Genomic DNA, 27,289 nt, shown 5'->3' on the forward strand with positions numbered 1-27,289 from the left:
GCTTTATTCCTCTTGATCCTGTCCTGGGACCTGAACCCCTGAGTACCACAGTTTGCTCTTGGGTATTTTTTCTGATTCCCACCAAGCTACCTTTTATACCAGCTGGTCCAGTATGAGGAATTCCCCCTTGTAAGGTCTGTCTGCATCTGTCCTTCACCTGTGCCCCATTACTGCCTTTCTATCCTCGCTACCTCCTGTTTGACAAAGGGCCTCTCTGCCATACTATGGTATCTTCTGGCCTCCTCTCAGAGACCTGGCTCTTTTCCAGTTGCCCTTCTGTGCTTGCTGGTCTCAAGCTCCTCTAACTCCAGACTGTCAGGAGGACATTAGCTTACACTTGGGTCATACTGTTAAGTAGGTTGTTACGTAGCTGTCACTTACTTAACTGTGTTCCAGATACTCTTTTTAGGTGTGGCTGCCAAATGGTTTGCCACCTAGTAACCATTTTGTCCTTACAACTCAACCCAGCCAGTCCAGCTATTGTCTACTTACACTCGAGACCATGAACAACAGAGAGATCCAGTACCTTGCTCCGGGCATCACAGCGGATTTATGGCCCACCCAGAAAGGGATAGAAATCCCAGAGCTAGCAATTATATCTGTATGTTTCAAAGAGGAAGGACCCACTCACCATTTCCAGAGATATGAAAAAAAAAGTTCCTAAATGCCATATTTTATTGTGTTTGGGACACAATCGTCAGAACTCTCGTTCTGTGCAACAGCGACAATGTTGTCACCTCTCTCATATTAGAAAAGGAGTTTTATCCCCATTGGCCAAGCCATCAGGTTCATGCCAAAGAGGAGTCATTTCAAGCTGAAAAACTCACAGGGCGACTTTCTCAGTTTGCTGTGCTCATCATTTAAGTCAGTCCCTGGATACCAATATTAGCAAAAGAAGAGAAACACAAAAGTAGCCCAGGGTTTCATAGAACTTGCTGCAAAAACTGGATGGCAAGGCTTGGAGTGGGCATGGAGCTGACTGATAGAAAATCCCAGCAGGCCATGTGTGTTCACCATCTGTACCCTGAAGCCCCTTCTACAATAGATGGTTTAAAGGCTTAATCTGTGGGACAGCCTGAGCCCAATGTCTGAAAGTCCTACAAGGGATGTTAAAAGCCAGCTGTGTGTCAGGACCTGCTCTGGAGAGGTGGATGGTCCCTGCTTGTACAGGTGAAAGTCATTGATAATGCATGTATACACATAACATTTCTGATTCAGGAGCATATTTGTTAGATGTAGAATAGCATAGGTACTATCAAGACTGATGGAAGGAGTGGTATTTTATAACAAACGTCCCTGGGAGAGAGAAGTGGCTAGACTTCTATCATAGAAGAACAGCTAGGTGCAGTGCTCTGTGGAAACTGTACAGTGGAGGTCTCAGTTGTACTTTGGAGAATAGCAGAGATCTTGGGCTCTGAGAACCAGGTCTGATATGAGTGCTCACCTCCTGAGCTTGGCTATGGATTCTATGTAATAGCTCATTGTCCAGTAATTAGCAGCTGCTTAGACATGGTCAGAGGTATTGAAGAATGAAACCGAGGCAGGAAAATCAGAGGGAGCGGGTTTGACTTAACGCAGCTAAAGACAGAAGTTTTCAGTTGGCAGAGGTATTCTGTGAGGGTGTAGCCACTCAGCTCTGAACCCTCCCAAGCTTCAGCTCCGTGACTCATCACTGACACAAAGGAGCTCCGTGAGAGTGAGAAACTAGACGGGCTGGTTTCCATGGTGCCTTCCGGTCCTGTGAACCCTTACACTGTAAGCTGCAGATGAGTGTTTGAATGACAGTCTCTAGCCAAAGAAGGACCATGTCCTTTCTGTATAAATGCTATTGTCGCCACCTCCTTCCCTGTTTCCTCCTCTGGTCTAAAGCATGGAGTATGTCTCTAGTCAGGACTTAGTCTGGGTAGGAACTGCCCCAATGCTCTGGGAACTGCTACCATCTGGACTGTGGGGGTGTGCGGGAACACGCTGCTGATTCCTTTGCCACCCCCTTCTGGCATCTTTAAAATGGGTCCTCTGGCTAGAGCTGGTAAGCAGCCAGCCCCCTCCTCCCCCTCTCTCTCATACCTTTTCAAGTACTGGAGAGAAGAGGCCATGAGAGAAAGCTGGTAAAGATGCAGACAGGGGGTGTGAAAGCAGGGACGCCTCGGGGATGAGTGGCCACCTGAGATCTGTGTCTTAGAGTGTGTGCCGCTAAGTATGGTACCAAGATAGATGCTCTCAGACGGCGTTTGTGGAGCCCTGGGATGCCAAGAGGTACACTAGGGGTTCTTGCAGTAGACTGTGTCAGGGCTCTGGTCCCTGGCCTCTACTTGCCACACTATTAATCCTAGCACCACCACCATTCTATCTGCTTCTTTCCTCTGCACAGAGCTTGCTTCCCATAGTTCATTACATGTTGAGTGCTGGTCATCCTTCAGGCTTCGGTTTGAATGCTATCCTCTCTCGTAGACCTTTCCTGAGTGCCAGATTAAATTTATAGTAGGATGGTAACAAGAATACATAAGGTACTTAACTGATAGTACATCCAGGAAGCAGATTGTACATGGATTAAATGGTTCCCAGTATCATCATTTTTTTTTCATTTTGTGGTTACAGTGAAATAGGGAATTTAGACAGAGTTTTGTGTGTATGTGTGTGTGTGTGTGTGTGTGTGTGTGTGTGTGTGTGTCTGCCTGCCTGTCTGTCTGCCTATCTATCTATCTATCTATCTATCTATCTATCTATCTATCTATCTATCTACCTACCTACCTATGTATCATCTATTTATATTGATGATCACTAGATAGACGAACAGATAGACCGACAGATAGCCTGACCTGGAACTTACTGTGCAGCTCAGGCTGACCTCCAGTTTGTAATCTTGCTTTAGTGGCCCAATTTCTGGGATCACTGTGCCAGCTGGCCCACATACCTGGACTCTCTTGTCATTTTCGTATCAGCATTCTCTTACACTTAGAACACTCACTGTGTCTTTGCATATTTGTAGCTTTAATCTGTTTTACTATTTGCTTTTTTCTTTACTAAGCAGGAAACCTCAGTGGTGGCAGGGTTATGTGGGCCTTAATTCCCCCTTGTGCCTAGGACATGCCACATGCATATTTATAGCAGGCAGTCCATGGATTCGAGAGAGTATCTTAGTTACTTTTCATTTGCTATAATAAACCACTAGAACCAAAGCAACTTAAAAAGAAGAGTGTTTAATTTGGGGCTCATGGTTCCAGAGAATTAGAGTCCATAATCATCTTGGCAGGGGACACGGTAATAGGCAGGTAGGTGTGGTACTAGAACTTTTGAGACCTCAGTGCCTGCCCTCCAGTGACATACCGCCTCCAACAAGACCACACCTTCCAATCCTTCCCAAACAGTTCCACCAACTTGAGACCAAACATTTAGGGGTAAGGTCCTTTGGGGATTTTTTCATTCAAACCACCACAGAGGTGAGCAGATGGACTGAGGGAGAGGGAGGGGAGAGAACATGAATTCAGTTTTGTTTCATATTTCATTTTTGTTTGGAGGGAAAATAAAATAAAAATATGAAGAGTTACACTGCTAAAATAAAACTTTTCCAGCCACTAAATAGAACAAAGAGAATGGAATTTACCCTAATCACTCCTCCCTGCTCAGATGAAACTGGGTTGTTACAACCTCTGAGTCATGAAATGCAACAGGTGCTGATTTTGCCTGACTCAGGGCCCCTGGCAATAGTTTTACTGGATAGATATGCCGTCTCCATGGCCCGTAGGAGATAAAGCCATGACTCAGGTTTGCTACACTTGCTAGAGGAGTTCTTACTGCCTAGAAGCATCCAGCAGACTGTAGGCAGGAGCTGGCAGGAACAGAGGTGGTGGGCAGCCTGCAGCCCTTGCCTCAGGGTTGCATAGACTACGCAGTTTTTTTTTTTTCAGCTCTTCATTTTGTCAGCCTCAAAGCCAGTGCCTGTGCAGAACACTTGCTTAAGCAGTCTTTCTTTTCTGTGCACCTTTTCTTTCTTCTGTAGGGTTTTCCTTTTGTGCCCCCTATAAACAGGCCATGGCTTGGGCCCTACCTCTTAGCTATAGACCTAAGCCAGAAAACTGGACAAAGACCTAGCACACTGAAGTATTGCTGAGAGCATCCGACTTTGCCATGGATGCATCGTAAGGTAATAGGGGTCATCGTAAGAAAGGATTCGAGTCAGAAGCTGCCATTATGGAGTTTGCTCTCATGTTTTTTAGTAAGGTTGACAAAATCCAGTGTATGGAGGTTACAGAGGAATGCGTTTTAGTTCAATGTAAAAATCCGACCAGCAAGGGAATCCCAAGGTGGGTGAAAGATTCAGCTCCCTGTATTAATTTTATGTTACTGCCACAACATAAAACTGTACATTGAACAGTTTGTAAACTGTAAGAGTAGCTGTTCCAGGGTGGCTCAGATGCAGCTTCTCTTTTGAGCTTGTGAGGACAAAATGAAAGCCTTGTGTGGGCTGTGTTCCTTTCAGTTGTCAGTAGGGTGCCAAGCTCACTTAGCCCATTATCCCTCTGGTCCACGGTATGGCGCTGAGAGTTGGCAATGGCGTAGAATCTTTCTAGAGTTTAAGATCTCCCTAACTTCCCCAACTGTGACAGTTCCTTTGGCTTCCAATCAGAATTCTCAAATTTTAAGGGTATATATAAACTCTTATTTTAATATCCACAGTATAACTATAAAATATCTTGGCCATATCATGTGCCACCTTCACAGATTTTAGAAGCCGGAGAGGGGTATCTCTAGGAAGTAGTATTATTCTATTTATTATAATCTCTACTCTGATCCCAAAGATTCACTTCCCTCTTTAGTAAACAATAAAATTCAGCTCAATCCCAAGATCACCAAAGGTCATCGTTTTCCGCTACTAGCTTGAAGCATAATTTCATGTAATTCTTATCAGCTTAGAGTCCTACTACACATGCACTCTGTGTATGAAATAGGTTCTGGATGCCATCCACAGACACAGCCTCTGGGTATACAGTTCCTGTCCATCAGTGAGCCTGTCAAGTAAGCTGTCTGCTGTCAGCAGATGGGAGTGGGGCAGGAAGAAGAACACGGTAGCAGACATTCCAGTTAAATGAGAACGTTTGACGGTAAAACAGAGTCACCAGTCCCATGCAGTAGTGAGATCTAGCCAGGAAACCTATTAAGTTCCAGGGCCTGGGGCAAATTACTTTTGGTCCCTCACTCTTTCCTGACCACCTACAGTACCCCATGTGTCCCCATGTGTTCCAGCCAGGCCTAGTTTTATCTCTGAGCCCAGTGAGAAGCTACGCAGAGGCTGAGAAGATTAGCTGACAGTGTCCTGTGGGAAATCAGGAAGGCAGTGATGACTCTTTAGAGAGAAAGATAACTGGGAAGTCCTCTTCCTGGGAGCAGGGGTCGGAGGCTCCATTTTTGTCCCTTGAAGATCAGTACAAGCCAGCGTATACCAGATCTGAAGGACTATGTTTCTGTCCTGTAAAGGCAGGAGAGTTTCCAAGGGGTCTGTTTCTGCTTGGTAAGGGAGCTGTCTAGTGCAGGAGTGCAGCCAGTGGTGGCTCATCCCAGGGTCTCATTGTTTGCTTCTCCTTCGTTCCTATGGTCTGTAGTTAAGAACTAGTGGAATCTTAGAAAGGAACCAAGAAACAAAGCAGAAACCCGATTAGCTAGACTGTGTTTGCAGAGCGCAAGCAGCCTACAGGTAGCAATCGAAGCCAAGTGCTAATGCTGAAAAGTGTGAGTTTAAGTGTCAGACAGACCTTGCTCACACTTTCAAGTGTTACTAATTCTGATCTTGGGCATGTTATTTAATTCCCAGAGTGTGACTGTCTGTCGCTCCCCTGAGGATGGTAGCATGTCCCGTAGGGGTGATGTGCTTTTCCCAGGGGCCTGGTGTAAGGTCAGCAGTGCCCGTTGTTAATTGTTGAAACTAACATTTGTGGTGTGGCTCTGTCTTCTAGCGCAGCCCTTCTTTTGCCTTCAGACGGTGAGTTCCCTGGGCAGCGTTTCATTTGTTTATTATGCTTACTTTGTCTAATCTGAATTGCATCTCTATTCATTATTGAAACAGGGTGACATTATTTCTTCTGTGATACTATTGACACAATTCAGTAACAGTGTGATGTGTCTGAACTCTGAAAATTTCAATTGCCACCCAGGGTTACAGCACAGAAAGAACCAAGAAAAATCTATAAGGAGAAAATTTTTAATGGGGCCTTGTAAAATGGACAAGTTCTGCATTAAAACAAATGATGGGAAATGCATGTATGCAGAGACAGAGGTGGCACGGTGTTATGCTTCCAAATAACCATTGTGTGTGTGTGTGTGTGTGTGTGTGTGTGTGTGTGTGTGTGTGTGTGTGTGAAAACAAAATTTACATTACCAGTCAGTTTAATCAGATTTATTATCTACATGGAAAGAATTTCACAGTCTGTAGAATTTTAAGTTTCCTGTAAACTTCTATAAACAAGAAATCCAGGAGAGAAGACATGTGTGCAGAGACCGACTGAGTGCTCAGAACTGTGGTGATGAGAGTGGCTGGGTGCTGCAGGTGCAGTGTCTAATCACAGCTTACCTTGCACTAGCCATTCCTTGCTTCCGCCTGTGACAGAGCCATCACCCTGTGACTATAAATTAAAGACCTCTTGGAAGACACTAACTTAGCAGATCCCTAGTATCCAGCATACCAAAAGCTAAAAACGTCATCGGTTAGCATCTGAGACCCATAGGAGAGCGTCCCCATCTTACTAGAACCACTTCTGATGTATTTACCAGTGCATTTAAAATCTGGCGTGAGTTATGACTTTGTTTTGCTGCTATAAAACTCCACGGAACTACTTCCATGTGGGAACACAGGACCTGGGCAACCAGGCTCCATGATTCCCAGTCCGAGGTCACTCATATTTCTTCCTTTTCTTCCCTTTGAAGCAAGAACTAGAACTAGTGTGTGTGTGTGTGTGTGTGTGTGTGTGTGTGTGTGTGTGTGTGTGTGTGATATGAGCTCCAATGAGAATGTGTATTATACTTGAATGTGAGCTACTGAAGGCAGCGGTTCCATGTCCGTGTTAAATGGTGGCATTGGCTCCTTAGTAAGCACTTGGTTAATTTCTCATTCAGGTCTGGCAGCAGTGGGCACATGGTGAGTAGTAGGCATCAGGGCACGGAACAAATGGGTACAGGAAGCACCCTGCCATGCTCTAATTCCAATAGCCTTCCAGGAACACTAATAAAGGTTCAAGAGCAGCAATAGTAACAGTCTGTTCCATTTGTTCAATGCGTCCGGCATGGAATCCCCACCAAGTGTGTCACAAGCATCTTTTAGCCTCACCGCCTCAGGAGAGATAACTTGACACTTGGGAAGAGACTGAAGGTCAGAAGAAATCCAGCAACTTGCCAAAGATCACACTTCTAATTGTCTCTCAGATGGGATTATCAGTTTCTTGCTTAATGATGTAAAGAATGTGGTCTATATCATTTCTGCCTTTTATAATGCGTTTGAAGTGTTCCTTGGTGGCTGGCTATGTATTCAGTCCCTAAAGATCCCGTGGGTGTCTTGTAAAGGAGACCTGCAGGATCCAAATCTCAGGGTAATTACCCAGCCATTCCCCTTGTTAATTTTTACTACTTAACTATTTTAGGTTATTTTAAAGTGCTTCATCTGTCAAAGATGGCCAAGATTGTTGTCCTAGAGTTTCTATTGCTGTGAAGATTTTCCATGTCTGTGGTCGCTCTTACAAAGGACAACATTTAATTGGGGCTGGCTTACAGGTTCAGAGGTTCAGTCCATTATCATCATGGCAGGAAGCATGGCAGCGTCCAGGCAGACATGGTGCTAGAGAAGGAGCTAAGAGTTCTGCATCTTGATCTGCAGGCAGTAGACGCAACTGTGGCCACATGTGGCCCAGCTTGAGTTTATGAGACCACAAAGCCCATTCCCACAGTGACACACTTCCTCCAGCAAGGCCACACCTACTCCAGCAAGGCCACACCCACTCCAGCAAGGCCACACCCACTCCAGCAAAGCCACACCTACTCCAGCAAAGCCACACCTACTCCAGCAAGGCCACACCTCCTAATATTGCCACTCCTTTGGGCCAAGCATTCAAACAATGAATCTATGGTGGCCATACCTATTCAAACAACCACAGTTGTTAATACAGCGGCATCTCAAAATATGAGGTAGATTAGTCTTAGGACCAAAGTCTGTGAATGCCCAAGTCTGTTTGTTATACTTACTTTTATTGTTTATTATTATTATTATTGTTGTTGTATAATGGTACAGAACACTTTTATATAACCCATACTCATCCTTCTGCATGTACAAAGGATCTCTAGATTACCATGGTATAAATGCTATCATTGTTACACTCAACTATTGCTAGAATAATGGCAAGAAAAAAAAATCTCCTTGCCAGGTGCAGACGCAGTTTTCCTAATACTTGTTTTAAATCGTATTTTTATTTATTCATGGAAAATTTCATACCTATGTACATTGTGTCTTGATCATTTCCAGCCCTACCTCATTTCAAATTCTCCTAGGGCTCCTAATATATCCTCCCCTCTTCAATAACTAAGTGAGTCTAACTAGGGCTGCTCATGTGCACATGGGTTTGTGGCCATCTGCTGAGGCATGACAAACCTACTGATGATCTATCTGGACACATCTCCAAAGAAAATTCCTTGCCTTCCAACAGCCGTCCCCAGCCGATAGCTCTTCAACTTTGAGTAGTGCCTTGGATTCCCTAATAGTTTTGGTCCCCATGATTCAATTTAGAGATGAAAAACTCACAGAGAGAGAGGGTTGTCTTTATTGAAGCAGAATTGTTCTTCCCTCACTTTTGTGTGCCTACTCATGCTTGTTTTGTAAGGCTTAACATTTAATATGAATATCAGAACTATTTGTTATTTAGGGGCATTTCTTTCTGTTTTCCAGTACCAAAGAAAGAGATGGGAAATGGAAGGGCAAATCAAAGGAGACACAGGGAGGTTACTACAGTGAGAGAAGGCAATCGGGATGCCACCTTCCAATGTCCTGTCAAAGCCAAGTGGCAAGCATGGGTTTTGATTAGCAGCCCAGGCTCTGGAGTCAGGCTGTCTGCAACAAATCCCTGCAGTTTATCAGTTTTTCTTGGGCAAGTTCCTCACTTCTCCGCTTCTGTTTCAAGTGAAAAACGATGATAATTATAGTACCTGCCTAAGGAGGTTATTTTGAGAATTAAACACATTAATATTCATCGAGGGCTCAGAAGATTGCTTAGCACGTAGTCATGCCTAAGTAAGTACTAGCTATTATCCTCACAGCACACTGCTTTCGGTTAAAAGCGCCGTAAAACATCCAGGCTCTCAAATACAATATAACTTGTTCTATTTCAGTGGTCAAACGGTGTTGAGCAGCTACTCTTGGCTGACACACCAGTATTCTCTGAGGATATAGTAGAAATAGAGAGTCCTTGTGTTCATGATTTGGTTCACACTGCTTGATGGTAGTAACCAGATAAACCCAGTTTTATAGGTAGTGCGAAATTGAAGCTATACCCAGTAATACGATGCCATGAGAGCATGTGAAGGCGTGAACCTTAACTTCATCTTGAAGGTCTGCTAACAACCTTTCTGTGATAGGTTTGTAATGTACGAGTATATCACCCCAAAATATCCGTGGCTTAAAATACCAATCATTAATTATCCCACAGGGTCTGTATGTCAGGAACCGAAGAGTTGCTTAGCTTGACAGTCATAACTGGAAGGCTACACATGAGGTTTCGCCTGGACAGCTGTTACCCTTTGAGAGCATGACTGGGACTGCATCACCTACCTTTGTGATAGCTCATTCATGTAGCTGCTGGCAGAGAGGCCCTGTTTCCTCTCATGGTCTTCTCCGTAGGATGGTTTAGTATCTTTATGATGTGGAGTATGGCTTCCTATGCAGAACGCGATCCAAGAACGAGAGCAAGAAGGAAGCCATACAATCTTTTACAGCCAAGCCTCAGCAGTCATATACCAAGTCCAGCATATCCCGTTTGTGGACAGTTTAAGTTGCTGAGTCCAGTCCATGGTGATGACAGGGAAGGGAATTTTTGAAGGGAATGCAGAGGAGGTGGAAGTACTTTAATCCATGGACGTGTTTTTCTGAGATTGCTAGGGTGAATATGAAAGAAATCTTAGATGGGAGATTAAAACACCGTATGTAAATGGCCAGATAGTGAATACTCTTAGCTCTTTGTGGTTGTCAGGTTTCTGTTAGGGCTACTAAGCAATACCATTGCAAGATAGGAGCGACCATAAGTAGTGCTCCAATAAAATTTTATTTATCAAAAAATATGGTGAACTCTACTGGGCCTATGATCTACAAATTGATCAACATTGTAGACAAAAGACAATAAGAGAAGGACTAATCCAAGAAAAAAACCCAGCCTGTTTAATAAAAAAATATAATTTATGCATTTCAGATACATGGGACAGAATTGGGCTTTAGTCCCAACTACTGCTTAACTTTTTAAAATATTATTTGTAATGGAAAAATTAAAGAATAGAAAACACTTATGCAGATACATTCCCAAAGTCTATATTATTTCATAAAAAATTAAACTGCATATGCACACCTGGTATTTCAGTAACCTAAAAGGCAGTGTAGTTTGTGGGTAGCATTATACAGTCCGTGTAATACGCCCAGAGAGATGCATGCCAAGGAGATGCCACTAGGACACTTCCTGCACAGGTAGAAATGAGGCAGCTTGCAGAATTTCATTAGGCACTATTATGCAGATGCTTGTCAGAAGGTTGTGGTTGTGGTAAAAATATATATGATATAAAACCCACAACTTCAGCCAGTTTTAGTGCATGGGTCAGTAGTGTTGTTATCTGCATGTTGTACAGTACAGCCCGTCTCTACAACTTTTCTTTTCATTTTGCTAACTAAGTTAAACTCCGAATCTGCCTTCCCTACTTTCTGGAGTCTTTATTTCTGTGTTTGTAATTGGCCTATTGCACGCCACATGATGCCTTTAAGGTTCAATCTGTGTGGTAGTAGGTATTATTATTTCTTTTTTTACTTTGTACATTTTGACATTTGTTTGTTTAATCCATGGATGGGCATGTGGATTGTTTCTACCTCTTGGCTATTGTGATACTATGTTATCGTGTACTATGTTACTGTGACACTATGTTATTGCCATACCATGTTATCGTGATACTATGTTATTGTAGTACTATGTTACTGTGATACTATGTTATTATAGTACTATGTTATTGTGCACTATGTTATCGTGATACTATGTTATTGTGATACTATGTTATTGTGTTACTATGTTGTTGCAATACTTGGTTATTGGGACACTAGGAACTTGACTTTACAAATATAAAGTTAAGATTTGATCAGGGCTGAGTTAAATAGTACTGAGTTACTATGTAAATGACTAATCTTATGTGAATGTCCCATACCACGAGTTGCCTTTGCATAGATCTTCCAGCCTTATTTTTCTAATGGAAAAATCAGTGTCTCCCCAATGAATGTCAAATATTGGGCTTCAATGTTTAAGACTGATATGGGCTGGTGTTTAAAACTATATTATTACTTTCTTAATAATTTTCCGAGTTGGTATTGGTCTATAGGGTTTTTCCCCCTATGATGCTAGGGTCTGAATCCAGAGCCTCACCCCCAGCCAGCACCTTGCATCTGAGCTATGGCCTTGGGCTCTAAAATAGCAGCCGTGAACTGTGGCTATAGGTTCTTTTGCAGCCTACTCTGCAATCAGAGGAGAGTCATTGCTGCCTCAAGTATAGCACGGCTAAGTGATGCTATGGGTTTAGATCCTCAAAGACAGTGCAGGTGCCTGCTGATCCTCTAGAACTCTTGCTCTCAGAGGCTTTTAACTGAGCATAAGAAGCCATATCACCTTGAGTCTGCCATGTTTTGAGGATACCCAAGCCATACTGTGAGGCTATATGTTGTTATTCAGAGAGTCAATTCCAGCCTTCAAATTGTTTTCCAGGAACATAGAGAGACCATCAGGGAAAGAAACCATCTTGAGAATGTTTCCAACACTTCCTGTCCCAAGCCCCAGGCATCATTCCACAGAGAGAAATCATTTCTAACTCATACCTGTATATATTGCTGACTTACAAATTCATGAACATAATATGATAGCATGTAATAGCACTAAACTGTGTTGGCTTGTTGATACCATAGACTTCTGGAACCATGGTAAGATAGAACCAGATAAAAATAGTAATTACCTTTGAGAAGGAAGTTAAGTTTTGAGTGTTTTTCCCCTTGTCTACTGACAAAAACATATGTGGTATCTGTGGACACTGTCTTGCCAGGCTGATCTTGGAAGCTAGTGAAGTTAACACTGAGGGACTTTCTCTTCTGTTCTCCATCTTTGTTTGGACACAGGGCCTCTCTTTCAACACAGATCTCACTGTTACAGCTGGGCTGGCTGGCCAGGGGGCCCCTGGTATTCTCCTGGTACACACACACACACACACACACACACACACACACACACACACACACACACACACACAAAGTGCTGGGGTCACAGATGTCTACTGTCACTCCCATTTTTTTTAATATGGATGCTGGGAAGCTGGAATTAGTTTGGTCCCCATGTTTTTGAAACAAGCACTTTTCTAGTCTGTGCTCAATATGGGCCAAGAGATGTCATGTCAGTGAGCCACTTGATTCTTCATGCCCAGAATTCTAGAATCTTGGTATATTTTCAGACTGACCTCCCAAAAAGGTTGGCAGTTGGATCTGCACTGCCATGCCCCCCCCACCCCTGTTTTCTTTTTCTTCTGTTTTTAAAGCCTAGAATTCGTGTGACTAGAAACACGGGCCAGAGATTAGCATTTCTGAGTCAGCTACCTATTGAATTAGTACTGTTCTCGGGGTAGCAGGCACTGTTCTTCCATCCCCGCCTCACCTCCAGAAAGCAGCTTTTTCTTTGGTTCAGAGAGGGGGAGTGAAGGGATGTATCCAGTTCTGCCGGTGGGGATGTAAGATCCTGATGTCTTCCTCTCCATGGCATTCTCTTTGAGCATCGTGTCTAGAAGAATGGTCTCACGATGAGGGCGCGTGTGAGAGGGACAGGGTCACATGCAGAGATAGAGTGATTGACAGACAGGCCTACTCTTGTAGTGACCTCTTAGGGAAACATGCCAAAACAAGGTCCCATGAGGAGTACTCGCTCCTGTCTGAACAGTGTTCCTGTCAGTGGCCCCCCCCACTTGGCTGCACCATTTAAGGTTCTGCTACCTCTCACACGGCCACACTCAGAACCAATATTCTAACGCAACATTGGAGACCCAGTTAGACAGTGTCTCAGCCATAGCACTTCCCAGATTCCACTAAATGACACCAGTTAGGTATCTTAAAGTGGGCCATGGTGGGTGCTGGTGCTTAAATATTTGCCAGAAGCACCTTGGATTCAGTTTCTGTCTAGGTCATCTTCCTCATTTGGTAGTGCCGAGACATTTAAGAAACAAGCAGTACCATCTTCAGTAGAAGCTCAATGAAGGACAACTGTCTATAAGGTCCGTCCTTCAAAAGCACTTGCGGCCTCCTGGGAGCTGACCATTACCAGGTCCTTCGATCATAAGCCTCTGGAAGGACTGAGAATATTTTTCTGTTTCTCTCTTCATATAATAGCATCAGCAGCTCTAGATCAGGGCTGTGTTACCAGGAGAAATGTGGCAACTGATGTGTGGGCATCTTTAATAATTAGGGGAAGGTTTTTAAATACGAATTTGAGAAAAAGTATTGTGTAAGACTGGTGATCTGTGCTGCTCAGAGCATCGAGGGTGGGTTAGGAGTCTCAGAACTCCAAGCCCGGGTTGGTGAGTTGATGGTGCTGGTCAGTACCCAGCCTGGCCTTGGGCACACAGTCAGGATTTCTTGGTCACTGGCATAAAAGATTACCAAAGGAGGATACTGATTAAAGTTACCTGTTCATTACCTTGTCCTGGATAGGGCTATCTTTTTCTAACAGTTTTTACATCAGTGTGTCCCATCTTTATGGAACAGTGGTGTCAGTAAACAGACATACTGACAAGTAGTTCATTTAAATGCCCTCATGGGAAAAGCTAGAAATCATACTGCTCCACGTTTTCTTTTACAACATTAGCATTTATAGTCCAGAGGTTCGAAAGCCTAGAGGTAGTCCATATTGATTCTCAATTGGCTTTTCTGGGACCAGAAATAAGTCTTACTGGAGTCTTTATAAATGACCTGTATCAGTCACCAGCCTGTGTGAGTCCTGTATTTACCCTCCTGGTAACTATTATCACAAAACAGTTGATATCTGTTAAGGGAGCCAAAGTAGAACATGAACAAACCTTGGTTTTCTCTCCTAAGATGACTTTTTAAAGTCTTGGCAAATGATTCTTTTGAAGAGAAGTGTGTGTGTGTGTGGGGGGCTTCAAACTTAAAATCATAATGGTGGTATTTGCTCTTTGGCTAAGAGACTCTCAGCCCTTCAGGAGTTTTGGGTTTGACCAGTTTTGTCTCTCTTTGGACAGACTTGATTTTGATGCCAATTTTAATTTCTTGGCATCATGATCCGTAAGCATATCACCCACGGATATGATTTTTAAGTAAGAACCCAAAGTGTGAATCCATAAGCGAGAGATTCGCAGGGACTCACCAGAGCACTCCAAAAGTGTCACAGTTGTGCCGAAATGGCTTTAAACCGCTCGGTGCAGACCTGCTTCTGTAGCCGGATGCCGTGCGAGCAGCAGATTTGCAGCCACGTTAGTCATTTTCTTCGCTCCGTCTCCTTGCTGTGTTTGTGCTGGGAGCACAGCGTAATATAATTTCGTAAATTATGATTCGGAGGCTGGGCACCAGCCCGTGTTGAACAGTGTTTGGACTCCGATCACTTTCTGGCTTTGTCACAGTTGACATTAATTATTGATGGAGGTTTCAGAAATAGCGCATGTGCCAGGAGCCTTTCACCGGAACACGGGCTGCAGGCAGGAGGGATGCTGAGGAGTGTGGGGGAAGAGGCACCTGTGGCTTGTTTATGTCCACATGCAGGAAGCCTGGACCTGGTGGGCTGTGTGGTAGCTGTGTAAAGGTCATGGTATAACAGAAGGATGAGCCGTCAGACTTACTTCTATCGTGTTCCTCCCCAGGAATTGCACCGAAGAAGCCAACTTCAGCCGGAGCCAGCCAAGACGAAGGCGCTCCAGACTGTCATCGAAATGAAGGTAGGAGCTAAGCACGTTTGTCAGAACCAGCTGTGCCTGGGAGTTCGTTGTGACTGGATAGTGACTGACAAACTTCTACATGAATCCAGAGTTTGTCCCTAGACATCATGCAGGGTGCTCTGCCTCCCGGTCTTTTGCTTTTCTTAGTGAATTTCTTTTTATTGGCTCTTTAATTAAAGAGCGGTTCCAGGCAAATGAATAAAGGGCTCAAGTAGCCCTCGTTTAAAAGGAGCTGGGCTTCTTCCCACAGAGTGACTGATGCCTTTAAGGGCTCTTTTGTTTGAGCATTGCAAATGTTTACTTCTAAATCGAGCAACCCTGCTCCCTTTCTTCCTCCAGTTATAATGAAAAGACATCTTTGAAAAACTAGGATTTGACGTGGTGATGCAGTGGGGACATTAAATCTGGGAACTCCACCGTCCTTAGTACTCACTTTCCAAAGAACTTTGGAGTTAAAGAACTTTCTTTTCACTCCAATAGTTTCTCCTTAGCCAGTCTAGAAGTAAGAATAATTTATTAAATACTTGCACAGTATAGAAGTACTATTGAAAGACATAAAAACTATTTCAGGAATAATAATATATATAAAAAAATCCTCCTCACTGAGTTTAGGGCAGGTGAGGGGTAATCAAATCCGTGGGGATGGACATACCTTGTCTATGATCAAGAAACAAAAGTAAACGTGACATGTTTGGTTTGTTAAAGTCTAGATGCTTGGGCTCCTCTATTTCCAATTTTCTGTTTCTTTTTCTTTTTTGCTTTTTGACAGAAGGAAACAAATGGTAAAAAAAATACTTAATTTAAGAATAAATAATTTTATTTAAATTGTTCTATTAGGGAGAAAATATTTTCAACAAGAGTAGATCTATAGTCTGAGGATCCACACTTGAGATCGTACTCAGAGATTTCTAGACTGAGGCTTGACTACAGTGTGTCACAGTACATGACTCTGAATTGTCTCTTAAAATTTCTGAGCCCTAGAGAAAAACTTACATGAACTGTTGAATTCTTGACTTGAGATTTTGTTCTTAACTAGTCAGTGACAGTGTTTTTAGTAGAGGATTTTGTTTGGTGGCAACAGTCTAAAACAATTATTTTGCACCTCTACATCTCCAGGTCACTTACCTGAATGTGGCACTCAGGAGATACTTGAACAGGCTGGTTTGAAAAGTATCATTTGAATAAACTACTAATAAGATTAGGTAGTAATAATTAATACTAGCTTAAGGGTTGTTAATTCATGTAACTTTATTGCGAAAGGAAACTTACTCTGAACTTAGAAGGCAGTACTTTGATGCTGGGATTTCAACTTCTCTTCGCATTGTAGCCAAACCTGAAACTAGATTGAAGGGTGAAAAAAACCCAACCCAACCCAAAACATTTCTCTCTCTCTCTCTCTCTCTCTCTCTCTCTCTCTCTCTCTCTCTCTCTCTCTCTCTCACACACACACACACACACACACACACACACACACACACACACACACACACGAGAGAGAGAGAGAGAGAGAGACAGACAGACAGACAGACAGACAGACAGATGGAAACAGTCAGATAGCCAGAGCCAGAGACCAACTGAAATGTGTGTCTTTTAATTTTATAAGTGTGGCTCAACCCCCATCATACCAACCTTTACACTGACTGCCTCAGTTGTCAACACAAAAAGTAATAAGGAAGGGGATGTGTATAATTTATTTCTAAATTTCCATTCCTTTAAATAAAGAAAAAGGGAATTCTAGAAATCTCAAGAGTCCTCTCCAAGTATGGACAGTGTTTCCTTGTTAAATATCACCATTCAAAGACAGAGAAATTTTTGGTGACTGTTTAAAGTAGAAATTCTGTTTTATTCTATTTACTTTGTAGCTTCATATCTTATTATAAGACAAAAAAGTAAATAAAGAGCTTTCATTTAGTCTAGCTAAGTGGGAAACCATAGAACACAAGAGGGAGCTTAAGAAAAGCATATTCTCTGTAAACTGAGTCTAAAAGTTTTCAGTGGATATCCCTGATGCTGATTGTACGTATAGAATCATATTTTTAGGGTAAATAAAGATCAATGTATGTCCCAGGAAACAGAGCCCACATTTCTGCTGTCCTTTTGCCCCCCACCCCCAGCTCACAGAAGCACCTTATATTTTATCCATAGAGAAGTTTGGTTCAATTAGCATCTAGACTCCACATACCTAAACTGAGTCAGAGAGGCTCTTGGTGCAGGGTTGTCTCCTACATCGCGTGTGTATTTGTGACAGAGGCTCTGATCTCATCTAATTTTGTACATTAAAAATTAGAGGGAGTGTTAGTAACCCCGACAGGACAAGCCTTAGAGGGGACTACTGAACAGAACTTAAACTCAGAGCTTGGAATTTGAGATTTTTTTTTTTAATCTTGGTTTTGGCTGAATGTAGTCATTGTTAACTAGTGATTTGCCAAATCTAAAGTTAAAGAAAGGAATAGTTTGTTTCTTCTAGAGGCAGTCTCTTGTTTCATGTATCTCTCACACTGGCCTCAAATTTACTATGTAACTAAGGATAACCAGGAATTCCTGATCCCCTGTGTCTCCTTCCCAAATGCCAGGATTACAAGAGTCTTAACGCCCCATTCAGAAATCCAGAAAAGTCTCTTTAAGAGCCCCCTAGTTTCAGGAAGATGACATGAGTTAGAACTGACAAGATACCCTGTGCTTGTCCCTTGTTCCTTAGGGAAACTGAGGGTAAAGTTCTGAAGCCCATTTGTTTCCACAAACATTTACGTCAACTCTGCAAAAAGGGGCTTGCTGTGAGGGTCTGCAGAGTCCTGCTTCTCTTGAGCTTTCTTTGGGTTCCAGCCCACTGCTCTCTGGGAGCTGCGTGCCCTACAGAGTTGCTGATTTGTGTGGAGTCTCTGCAGGGTGAGTCCTGGAGAAGGGAGCCATATCACAGTAGGGGATGGTCCTCTCCAGACCCACCTCCCAGCACCCAGTTGAGCCTGGGCTAAAGTCTCCTGAGTGAAAAGACGAGAAGAGAAGGACGTCATTGATGATTCATCTTCTTGCAGGAATCTCCACGGTTTAAATTTGGCCCCGATTTGGTCTGGCAGGTATGTCCCGCATCTGTATGTGGGAAACTGTGTGCACTTCTCTGAGAAATTCCTTTCTCATGGAGTTCCTTTTTGGATTCTATGGCCAAAGATTCTTTCCTCTGCTCCTCTGTTGGCGAACTGCCTACAAGGACAGCTCAAAAGCCAAGCTTTCATTTTTCTCTATTTAATGCCAATGTCTTTGAAAGACTATATTCTTAACCTGTTTTTAGTATAAATCTGACATGACATGAGCATGCTGCCCGAAGCTCTCACTTTCTTAAGTTCATTGATAAACTTTATCCTATTTTTAAGTAAGGAGAAAATGAATCCTGTGGATGGCAGTGCTTGTCAGCTCTATGCAGAATGTTTTTCCTTAGAACTTTTAAGCCAATGGGAATCTAATACAGAACTGCTGAAATCAAAGGGAAATTTATTGGCATATTTAACTGAAAACAAAAGCAAAACTATAAAACCAATAGAACAGTAAAAACCAAACCAAAACAGAGACCATTCCAGGCACAGCTCGATCCAGGGGCTCAAGAAGTACCAGCACATGCCTTTTTGTCTCATTCTGGTTTTTGTCTTGTCCTTCTTTGTGAGAGCTGTTTTCAGGCAGCATCTCCTTGCCTGAAGAAAATGGCTACAACAGTTCCAAAATTCACAGAAGCAAGGGAAGGGAGATGATTAGGTCTTCACTTGTTTGTTTTGCTTTTAATTCAGAAAGTAAACCAATGTTGGAGAAATGATGACTCCTGAGATGGGCTATAAAACCTCATGCCAACTTAACAGCTCAGACTGACAAAGACCCAGGGTTCCCTCACTCGCTTAACACAGTAAATTGGACGATGCACATGGACAGTTTTCTGGGATGGGAAGATGTCTTGGCTAATAATGGACTTACCATATAGGTGTTCTCACTAAGCACAGGAACCCGAGTTCAGATTCTCAGCCCAGCACCAACACATAAATCCAGGCATGGTGCTGCAGGCCTAAAATCCCAGCACTGGACATGTGGAAGCCGGTGGCTCTCCAGGCCTGCTGGTCAGTCAGTCCTCCTAGGCAGTTGGTGAGCTACAGAGTCAGCGAGGAAACTGTCTGAAAACATGAACTTAGTAAGAGAGGCAGCCCCTGCCCCGAGTCACAGCTGAACACAGGTACATCCTTCTGTGAGCTGGGGAAGGCGCTGCCACATCGTAATGAGTTGAGAACGATGCTGATATGGGTGTCTGGCCTCTGGGTATATATACCTTGCATGAGCATACCCACAGAGGTGTTCACAGTCACCCCAAAACCCCCATATGCATGTCCACACACATACACAAAAGAAGGAAAGAAAGCCAACTTTTTGCTAGTACAGCAGCAATTATCCTTCCTTCACCAGACTTTACCACATGAACATTCCCAGAAGATGTACAAGCTTTAATAAAAATCTCAGGAATCACACTTGATCTTATGACCTTGTCAACTACAGAAGATCAAAAGGCCGGTGGCACGATGTCTCCATGATAGAGAATTTCGGTTGGAGCATGGACATTCAGTTTTGTAGCCATGTGGCCAGCAGAGGCAGGTGTCCCATGGGCCATTCCTCCTGAGTGTGATTTATACCCCAAGGCTGTTTTAACCGGTTGAAACGAAGCAAGAGGCAGCACTAGAATAAACTTCGTCAAGATACTCCAGTGCCTCCCTGCCTCACAGACGGATAGGCCTCTGTTCAGCCATGATTCAGGGCAGATTCTGTCTTCTCTTACTAAAATGGAACATTGTACCTTGTTCTCATGCCCAGCTCTTTTTTGTGATGCTGTCTTGAAGGTGAATTCAGGTTCCCCTAAGAGGAATCTTAACACTTGATCAAATTCATTTGGGTCTATGGTATATGGGGAACCTTTGAATCCAAACCTGGTTCGACCATAGCCCAATAACCCTCATGAACTGAGTCAGTGTTTTTTGTTTGTTTGTGTGTTTTGTTTTGTGTGTTTTTTGACTCCAGATGCTATACAGTTTGTTTTAGTTATCTTTGGGGCAGTTTAAGATCTTAAGTAAAGGAATTTCTTCTCTCAGGATGCTGCATTCACAGGAAAGTTCTGCCATATGCAGGTTGCTAGGCTTGTACATGACTCTCCATGGTTGTGGCTTTGTGGTAGAGGACTTGTGTGATGCCCTTGCTTTGATCCCCAGCATTGTGTGCAAGTGAAGTAAATGTACAGCAAACAAACATGTCCCTGCCCTTTTGATGGGGAATGAACAAGAGTGGTGACACAGTGACATCGCTAAGCAGAGCGTTCCCTATGCCAACAGCAAGCTTTCCTCCCAGGCTCGTAGAGAAGTTAGTCGGTCTCTGTAAGCCCGGGAGTAGACACAATGATCCCATTCCAGATGATATGGCCATGGTTTAGAGGAAAGAAGCAACCGGCCCATGAGCCCACAGCGAGCAGGGTGGGCAGCTGGGATTGGGATAAGTGCTTCCCCGAGCCACACCGGTGTTCACCGAGCACCAGTTCTGAGCTCTCTACAGGTTTATTAGCTCACGGGTCAAGTGGCTTTTCTCTCAGCACTTATTTGGGAAAGTGTGCAGAGACTTGCTTCTAAGAAGAGCAGAGCCAGCTCTGGGTGTTGGAGAAGCCCATGGCGTGTTTGCAAAGGTTCAGTGCTATACTCGGTGGTGTGAGGCAGGGGTGATTTCACCCCACACGTGTGTTTTCTGGCCTTCGGGTATGTCTCCCGTAGTCAGCATGGCTCCTGACTCCAACTCTGAGTTCGGAGTCTTATTTATTGTGAAGTTTTTTTGCTTGTTTGTTTTGTGTTCTAGCAGTGGGGTATGGCGGGTTCAGGCTTGCAAAGCTCTGTTTTCGTTTTCAACAAAATAAACCTTTAAACGTATTTTTCTAATTATTTTTTTTGAATTTTATGCATTTTGATCGTATGTTCTCTCTCCACTGCTCCCCCTAGTTCCTCCCAGATTCCCCCACCTCCCCACCACAGTGAACTTCATGTCTTTTATGTTTTTCATTAGCCCAGTCCATTTTGTGTTACCCAGCTCTTCCTTGATGCATAGGCACCCACTGATGTGTTGTTGACCTAACGGGCCACACCCTTAAAGAAAACTAATCCCCCCTCCCTCAGACACCATCACTCTCTAGGATTCCTCAGTTAGGGTGGAGGCTTGTTTTGGGGCCTTATGCAAGCAACCACCGCTGCTGTCAGTTCATGAGTGTAGCAGCTCTCCTGAAGACCATTTTGCTCTGGGCTCCCCTGACCTCTAACTCTTAAAATCATTCTGGCCCTAATGGATGGTTTCTGAGCCTTTTGTGCTGGTCTAGGTTTCCCATATATGGGTCAACACTCTGTCAAGCTGTATTCTGTGCACTTTGGCCAGTGCTGGGTTTTGTGTTAATCACTGTCTACTGCACAGTGATAAGGGCTGAGAGCTGCACTGATCTACAGGAAGAAAGATACAAGCAAAGGACAGTTTGAACTATGTCCATTTAGCAGAATAATAATAGTTGGGTCACCTCTGGTGCCTTTGAGCCCCCAGTATGGGTTTTTGGTAACTTTTGCGGTGCCTGGTATGTGTTTCTTCCTGTGGAGTGGGTCTTAAATCCAATCAGAAAAGCCTTTGAAAACATGCAGCCTTCATTTATGATGCTAGAATTATCCTGTAGCTTAGTTTTCCCCCCATGGGAAATTTCTTCACCTCGTCTTGCAGCTTGAAACTTTTTCTGTCCCATTTAACTATTTTTCTTAAATAAGGGGGGAAATCGTGGGTTGTAAGGGACATCCAAAAAAAGCAAAAGGCAAAATGTCCAGTTAAACATAGCTATGAGAGATACTTAATTGTCTTTAGAACGAGTAAGGTTTAAAAAAAAAACAGCATCTTTTTCCTCCCTTGCTGGAACTCTTCCTATGATATACTTGAGTCTAATTGTCTGACCATGGTGAGAGGTGAGGATTACCGCTGTTAACTTTGTTAGTTGTGAAAATGTCACTCCTGAATTTGAATCACACACACCTGTATTTATTGAGCAGTTATGTTGTGCACAGTACCATATGGTGGATCAAAACCAAACCATCTAAAACGAGCCACACCCTGAACTGTAAGTAACTCAGGTGTGGACACCCAGGTTACAAAATTGGGTAAGAAAGGCAGAAGTGGGAACCCAGATGATATCAAATGAGGTGGGGGTGGGGAGGGAATGCTTCTTGGGAAAGTGGCATTTAGAGGTCAGCTTTGGAGAACTGGCACAGTTGTGAAAAATGGATGGGTTGGGGTATGGGTTGTAAGCAGAGAAGACTGTGAGAGTGAAGATGAGGAGGCCGACACGAGCTTGAGAGGAGACTTTTTAAGCCTAGAAACAAGGAAAGAGAAACCAAAAGGAAGTAGAAGGAAAGAAAAATAAAAACAAGAGTCAACATTAGTGAACCAAGATGTCAGCCTTTTTTAGCTAGGAGCACCGCAGCCAAGCACCAACTGTCAGAAGAGATTCACGAGAATGACAGGTCCTGCTTAGAAGCCTCGGCAACACGAGAGGTGGCTCAAATAACCAAGGCAGGAGGAATGGGGACATCACTCCAAACCTTAAAACGTAAACAGGGGGATACTTAATGAATGATTCATGATAACGAAATTGAAAATTTAGGTCAATGACTAAATTCTGTTAAAAATACAACCTGCCAAAACTGTGTGAGTAGAAATAGAATACCCAAGAGTCCTAGAGGCTACAGACAGTGGTGATGTCATTTAAAAACTCACTACCAAGCCAACGAAACCCCTCAGAACCCAAATGCAAGACAACTGTACCAAACAGTTGTGGAAGGAGTTAGATGGATCATAGGAAAAGTATTTCTAAATGGAATGGAAGGGCGAACTGCCTGTCCTGTATGTGTTCTACTTAAGCTCCACGTTTCTGTCTGGCCCGACCAAAGCACTGGAAGTAATGATCTGAATAAACTGGGAAATATCTAAGTTAAATGAGTGCCACGAGGGATGGCAAGGGAAATGGCAAAACTGCACTAAGATCTGGATACCAGTGCTATTCTCCATAGCAAAATATAAAGAAAGCTTGTAGGTGGCTTGAGTAGACACAGAGAAAGCACCTTTGAAACACCTTCAAAAATGCCTTGAGATTATACGTGAGGGGTTGCCTTAATCCAGGAGCTACAAGAAAGCTGTAGCAGGTGCATTTCACACCAACAGTTGATCACTTTCACCACAGTACCGGAAGCAGGTAGGAGTGTCTATTGCTTGGGAGTCCAACATTACAAGTCTAAGAATTAGAAATAAATTAATAAAGGCATTTTTTTTTTGTAATTTAGAGACAATGATTGCAAGTACAGGAAATTTCACATGTGTGTGTGTGTGTATGTATGTTTATATTAAAATGTTAAAATTTAGCCAAACGTCTGGTTCATATTTAAAAGTCAATCTTCTATTAACAGTTATGAAATGAAATTTGTACAAGAATGACAGTTATGATGACATTAGCAAACCCAGATCATCTACAACTCTTAACAATGATGTGCAAGATCTAGTTTATTCATTCCATGGAAGGCTGTACAGCAAGAAGTAGCAATCTATTGCTCTATGTGACAACACAATTAACATCCACAAAACAATTTGAAAGAATCCAGATCCAAAAGAGCACGAACAACATGATGTTCTTTGTGTCAGTCAAAACTAATTAATGGTGTGAAATACCCAGATGGTGGCTAATTTAGTGTAGGCGACCAAGAGTCAGGGAAAAATACCTTGGCACTGGTGCTCATGCCTGGATGTGTGAGCTGGTTGGCATATGCTGAGTCAGCACTTACTTGGTGATAATTCACCATAAGTGCGAAAAATAGCATGAGTTGGGTTACTTCCAATATATGTTACCTTTATATAAAATACTCACTTAAAAGGAGAGAAAGCTCAACCATGGAAAACAGAGAACACACTTAAAAATTAGACAAAGGACTTAAACAGACCTCCAGAAAAGTAATCAGGTAGCCAGCATGGACATCAAAGGAACCTAGGCATCATTAGTCATCAGAGAAATGTAAATAAAATTATATTTAGATTAGCTCCTTCCCCCCATAGGATGGCTAAAACAAAAGCCAAATGAGGAACACTGAAAAAGATGTGGAAAATGTGGAAGGGTCAGGTGCATGTAGAGGGGTGTGAAATGGTGGGGTGCATTTCGAAAGCTGATGGGCAGAACCTCAAAACCCTAAACATGACCCAGAAATCCTACATCTAGGCACACAGGGCAAAATTGAAGACAAGTCTCACTGCCATTCCTCATATTTGCAAAAGTAAAACCACTAATGTGTCCATCATGAAGAAATCCAGTTGGAGGTACCCACACAGTCACATGTTACTCAGCAAAAAGAAATAATGAATGACTGATGCATACAGCAACCCAGAGATAAATAAAGGAAGGCCAAGTAAATAAAGGAAGCCAAGTCACAAAAGACCCTCTGTTACCTGATTCTAACCATGTGAAGTGCCCAATGTGGACAGACTAGGGACAGAAGATGAGCAAATGCCAATAGCTATGGGGAAAAGAGCCAGATGAGCCCCTGCTAGTGGGCACAGAGCTTTGGGCCCTGAAATGGTGTGGAGTTAGAGAGTAACAATGCTTACCCGACCACTGAATCAAATGGGTGAATTTTAGGGTCTGTGTATTACAGCTCATCCTCCAGTTATTAGGTTTAAAGATGAATAGTCCAAAGGAGTGATCAGTCTGGTAAGTATTAATACTCACTTTATTTAAGTAACTTTATAATGTAAGGGGTAGAGATGTATTAATGCTCTCTTGGAGAAGGTGTCCTAGTATGATTCCCAAACAGACTTTGAAGTAGACTCAAGTAGTATTCCTACCTCAGTCTCATGGCTTACCAGGATGCCGCAGCTATAACATGGAAAGAGGTTATGGCATATAAAATAGGTACCACCACTGTTTCCCCACCTCTAAATGGTCGTGCTTCCAACTGTGTTGCATTGATCGGGATGAAGTATAATTCTTATTTAGGACAACAACATAACAACATGTGTGATGATAACAGACACCTGTAAATTCCTCAGATCCTATCTAAAGTAAAACAAAACAACACACATTTCCCAACAAGTACCTGTCATCAACAACAGACGATCACAAATCCTTAAAATATTACTCTTGTTTTCCTTGACTTGACTGTGAAGATTCCAGAGGAAAGATCCTGGTATTTAATTGATACTCAAGGAACCTTACTCTCTTAACCCCTTCCTTCTCTTTTAATCTGAAAATTGAATTTTGCCTGTAAATTAAAAAAAAATGCAACATTTGAGTAAAGACCTCCAGAGAAACAGAGTTAAATAAGCTTTCTTTAGGCAGAGACACAGTCATGCTTTGCATGTTGAAAAGGCTTTCAAATGTCTTTGAAAGGACAAACCAGTGGAGAAAAAATAAGGGAATCATATCACCAGAGCATAATGGTTTATAATAAATGGCCGGTGACATCCATCCCTTGCTTCCAAACATCTGGCAAATGAAAAGATTGGAGTTAAGTGTCCTGCTTTGAAAATTCCACCAAGTTTGGAGGCTTCATGCTAGTAATTAGGATTCTCAAAAGATGTCTCTGTTATGTCTGAGTCGTGATGACATTCTTGTCACCTCGCTTTTTCACCTTGCTCTTGTCACTTTAGCTTTTTGTCTTGTGTCTTGGTCAGCACAGTGCAGACCAGCAGCCACTGCCTGCCCCATTGCTGTTGCACACTGCCCAGCCTATTGTTTATTTAGGGGCTGCAATTTCCTTCCTGGCGTGCAACGCTACCCATAGGGTCGAGAAGTCAACCACAGGCCTCATGTGAACTTCCCCTTTCAAGCTGCGGTAATGACAGTGTACCGACAGTCATGGGCCTCGTCTTTAAGGCACAACTCCCTTTCCACATCCATCAGGCCACACTGGTGATGGTGTGGGCTGAATTCCTCTGCTGTCTTTGCTTTTTCCATGAAACAAGCTGGTTGAACGCAGGAAGACTTGTGGTATGTTTTAGAGTTTCTGTGGAGGCCTCTGCCCCAACCAAGGCCATGGCTAGAGCTAAAAGGAACATGAAGAATAAGTTTAGGTTGGCTGCGTGGCCAGAGAGCATTTTCACCAGTCTTTTTCCTGAGGATTGGAAAAGAAACAGAGGAGAGTGAGGTACCCTTGTTTTTTATCCTCCCTGCAAAGCATTTGCTGCATTCTCGAGACACATTTTATTACTGCTTTTCACAAAGGATGAGTATCTAGAATCCAAATGCTCTTTGTATATGTGCGTGTGTGCGTGCGTGTGTGTGTGTGTGTGTGTGTGTTGTGTGTGTGTGTGTGTGTGTGTTGCCCGTGCACTCATCTGTAAGTAGTTTCTGAAATCTTCCCATCCCTTACATCTCTCCCATACACATTCACTGTTTTCTCATGAATTTACTCTGTGATTTTCAGACAAAGAGCGCTGTGTGGAAGGAAGATCATGAGTAGGTCAAGTGTCTAAAGTGCAACTCCTTCTCTGAAGCCAGTCTTTAGGTTGGTCAGGAAACAGTAGAGTCCCAGGTACCTTATTACACATTTGGGCCAGCCAGCCAGTCCAGATCTGTCACTGGCAGGTTTTCGTTGCGTGTTATCAGTGTCATACATACACCCATGTTTCCTTATGCTCAGAAAAGGAGAGAGTGTTTGCATCTCAAATCTATGTATGTCATTTTCTTAACAGATCCTGATCGCCCTTGCTAGAGTTAAAGTTCTGGGTCTGTCACTGAGTCTTGAGATACATGGTTCTTGCTTCTGGAAAGAGCCAAACAATTAAAAACCCACTCTAACCGGCAAGACAGGCAAATACGATTACCCAAAGGAAAATCAGCTGATCCGACGAAAAACCAAAACAACAGTAGCCCCCCAACAAGAGAAACAAAGCCCCAAGCAGTAGTTAAGCAGACGACGCTTCCACTATGGTTACTGTTCCAGAGGTTTTCCATGTTGTCCTCCTCTTCCTTCTCATGGCAAGGGAGGAACATGCCCACTAAGTTTGACAAGGCGTAGTAGGAATA

At 43.1% G+C, this 27,289-nt stretch overlaps 1 protein-coding gene across 18 annotated transcripts in view; it reads left to right on the forward strand.

Annotated features, from left to right (window-relative positions):
* Erc2 (ELKS/RAB6-interacting/CAST family member 2) overlaps positions 1-27,289 on the forward strand; it is an 883,982-nt gene that overhangs the window by 247,921 nt on the left and 608,772 nt on the right. For all 18 annotated transcript variants that reach the window (XR_004389747.1, XM_032918652.1, XM_032918651.1 and 15 more), the window contains one exon: positions 15,121-15,195. Coding sequence is in view for 17 of the 18 variants with exons in the window: in XM_032918652.1 (XP_032774543.1) it covers positions 15,121-15,195 (75 nt within the window). In the remaining variant the exon portion in view is untranslated. The remainder of the gene's footprint in view (positions 1-15,120; positions 15,196-27,289) is intronic.

Source organism: Rattus rattus, chromosome 13 (assembly GCF_011064425.1).
Source record: "Rattus rattus isolate New Zealand chromosome 13, Rrattus_CSIRO_v1, whole genome shotgun sequence".
In the NCBI taxonomy this organism is placed as follows: domain Eukaryota; kingdom Metazoa; phylum Chordata; class Mammalia; order Rodentia; family Muridae; genus Rattus; species Rattus rattus.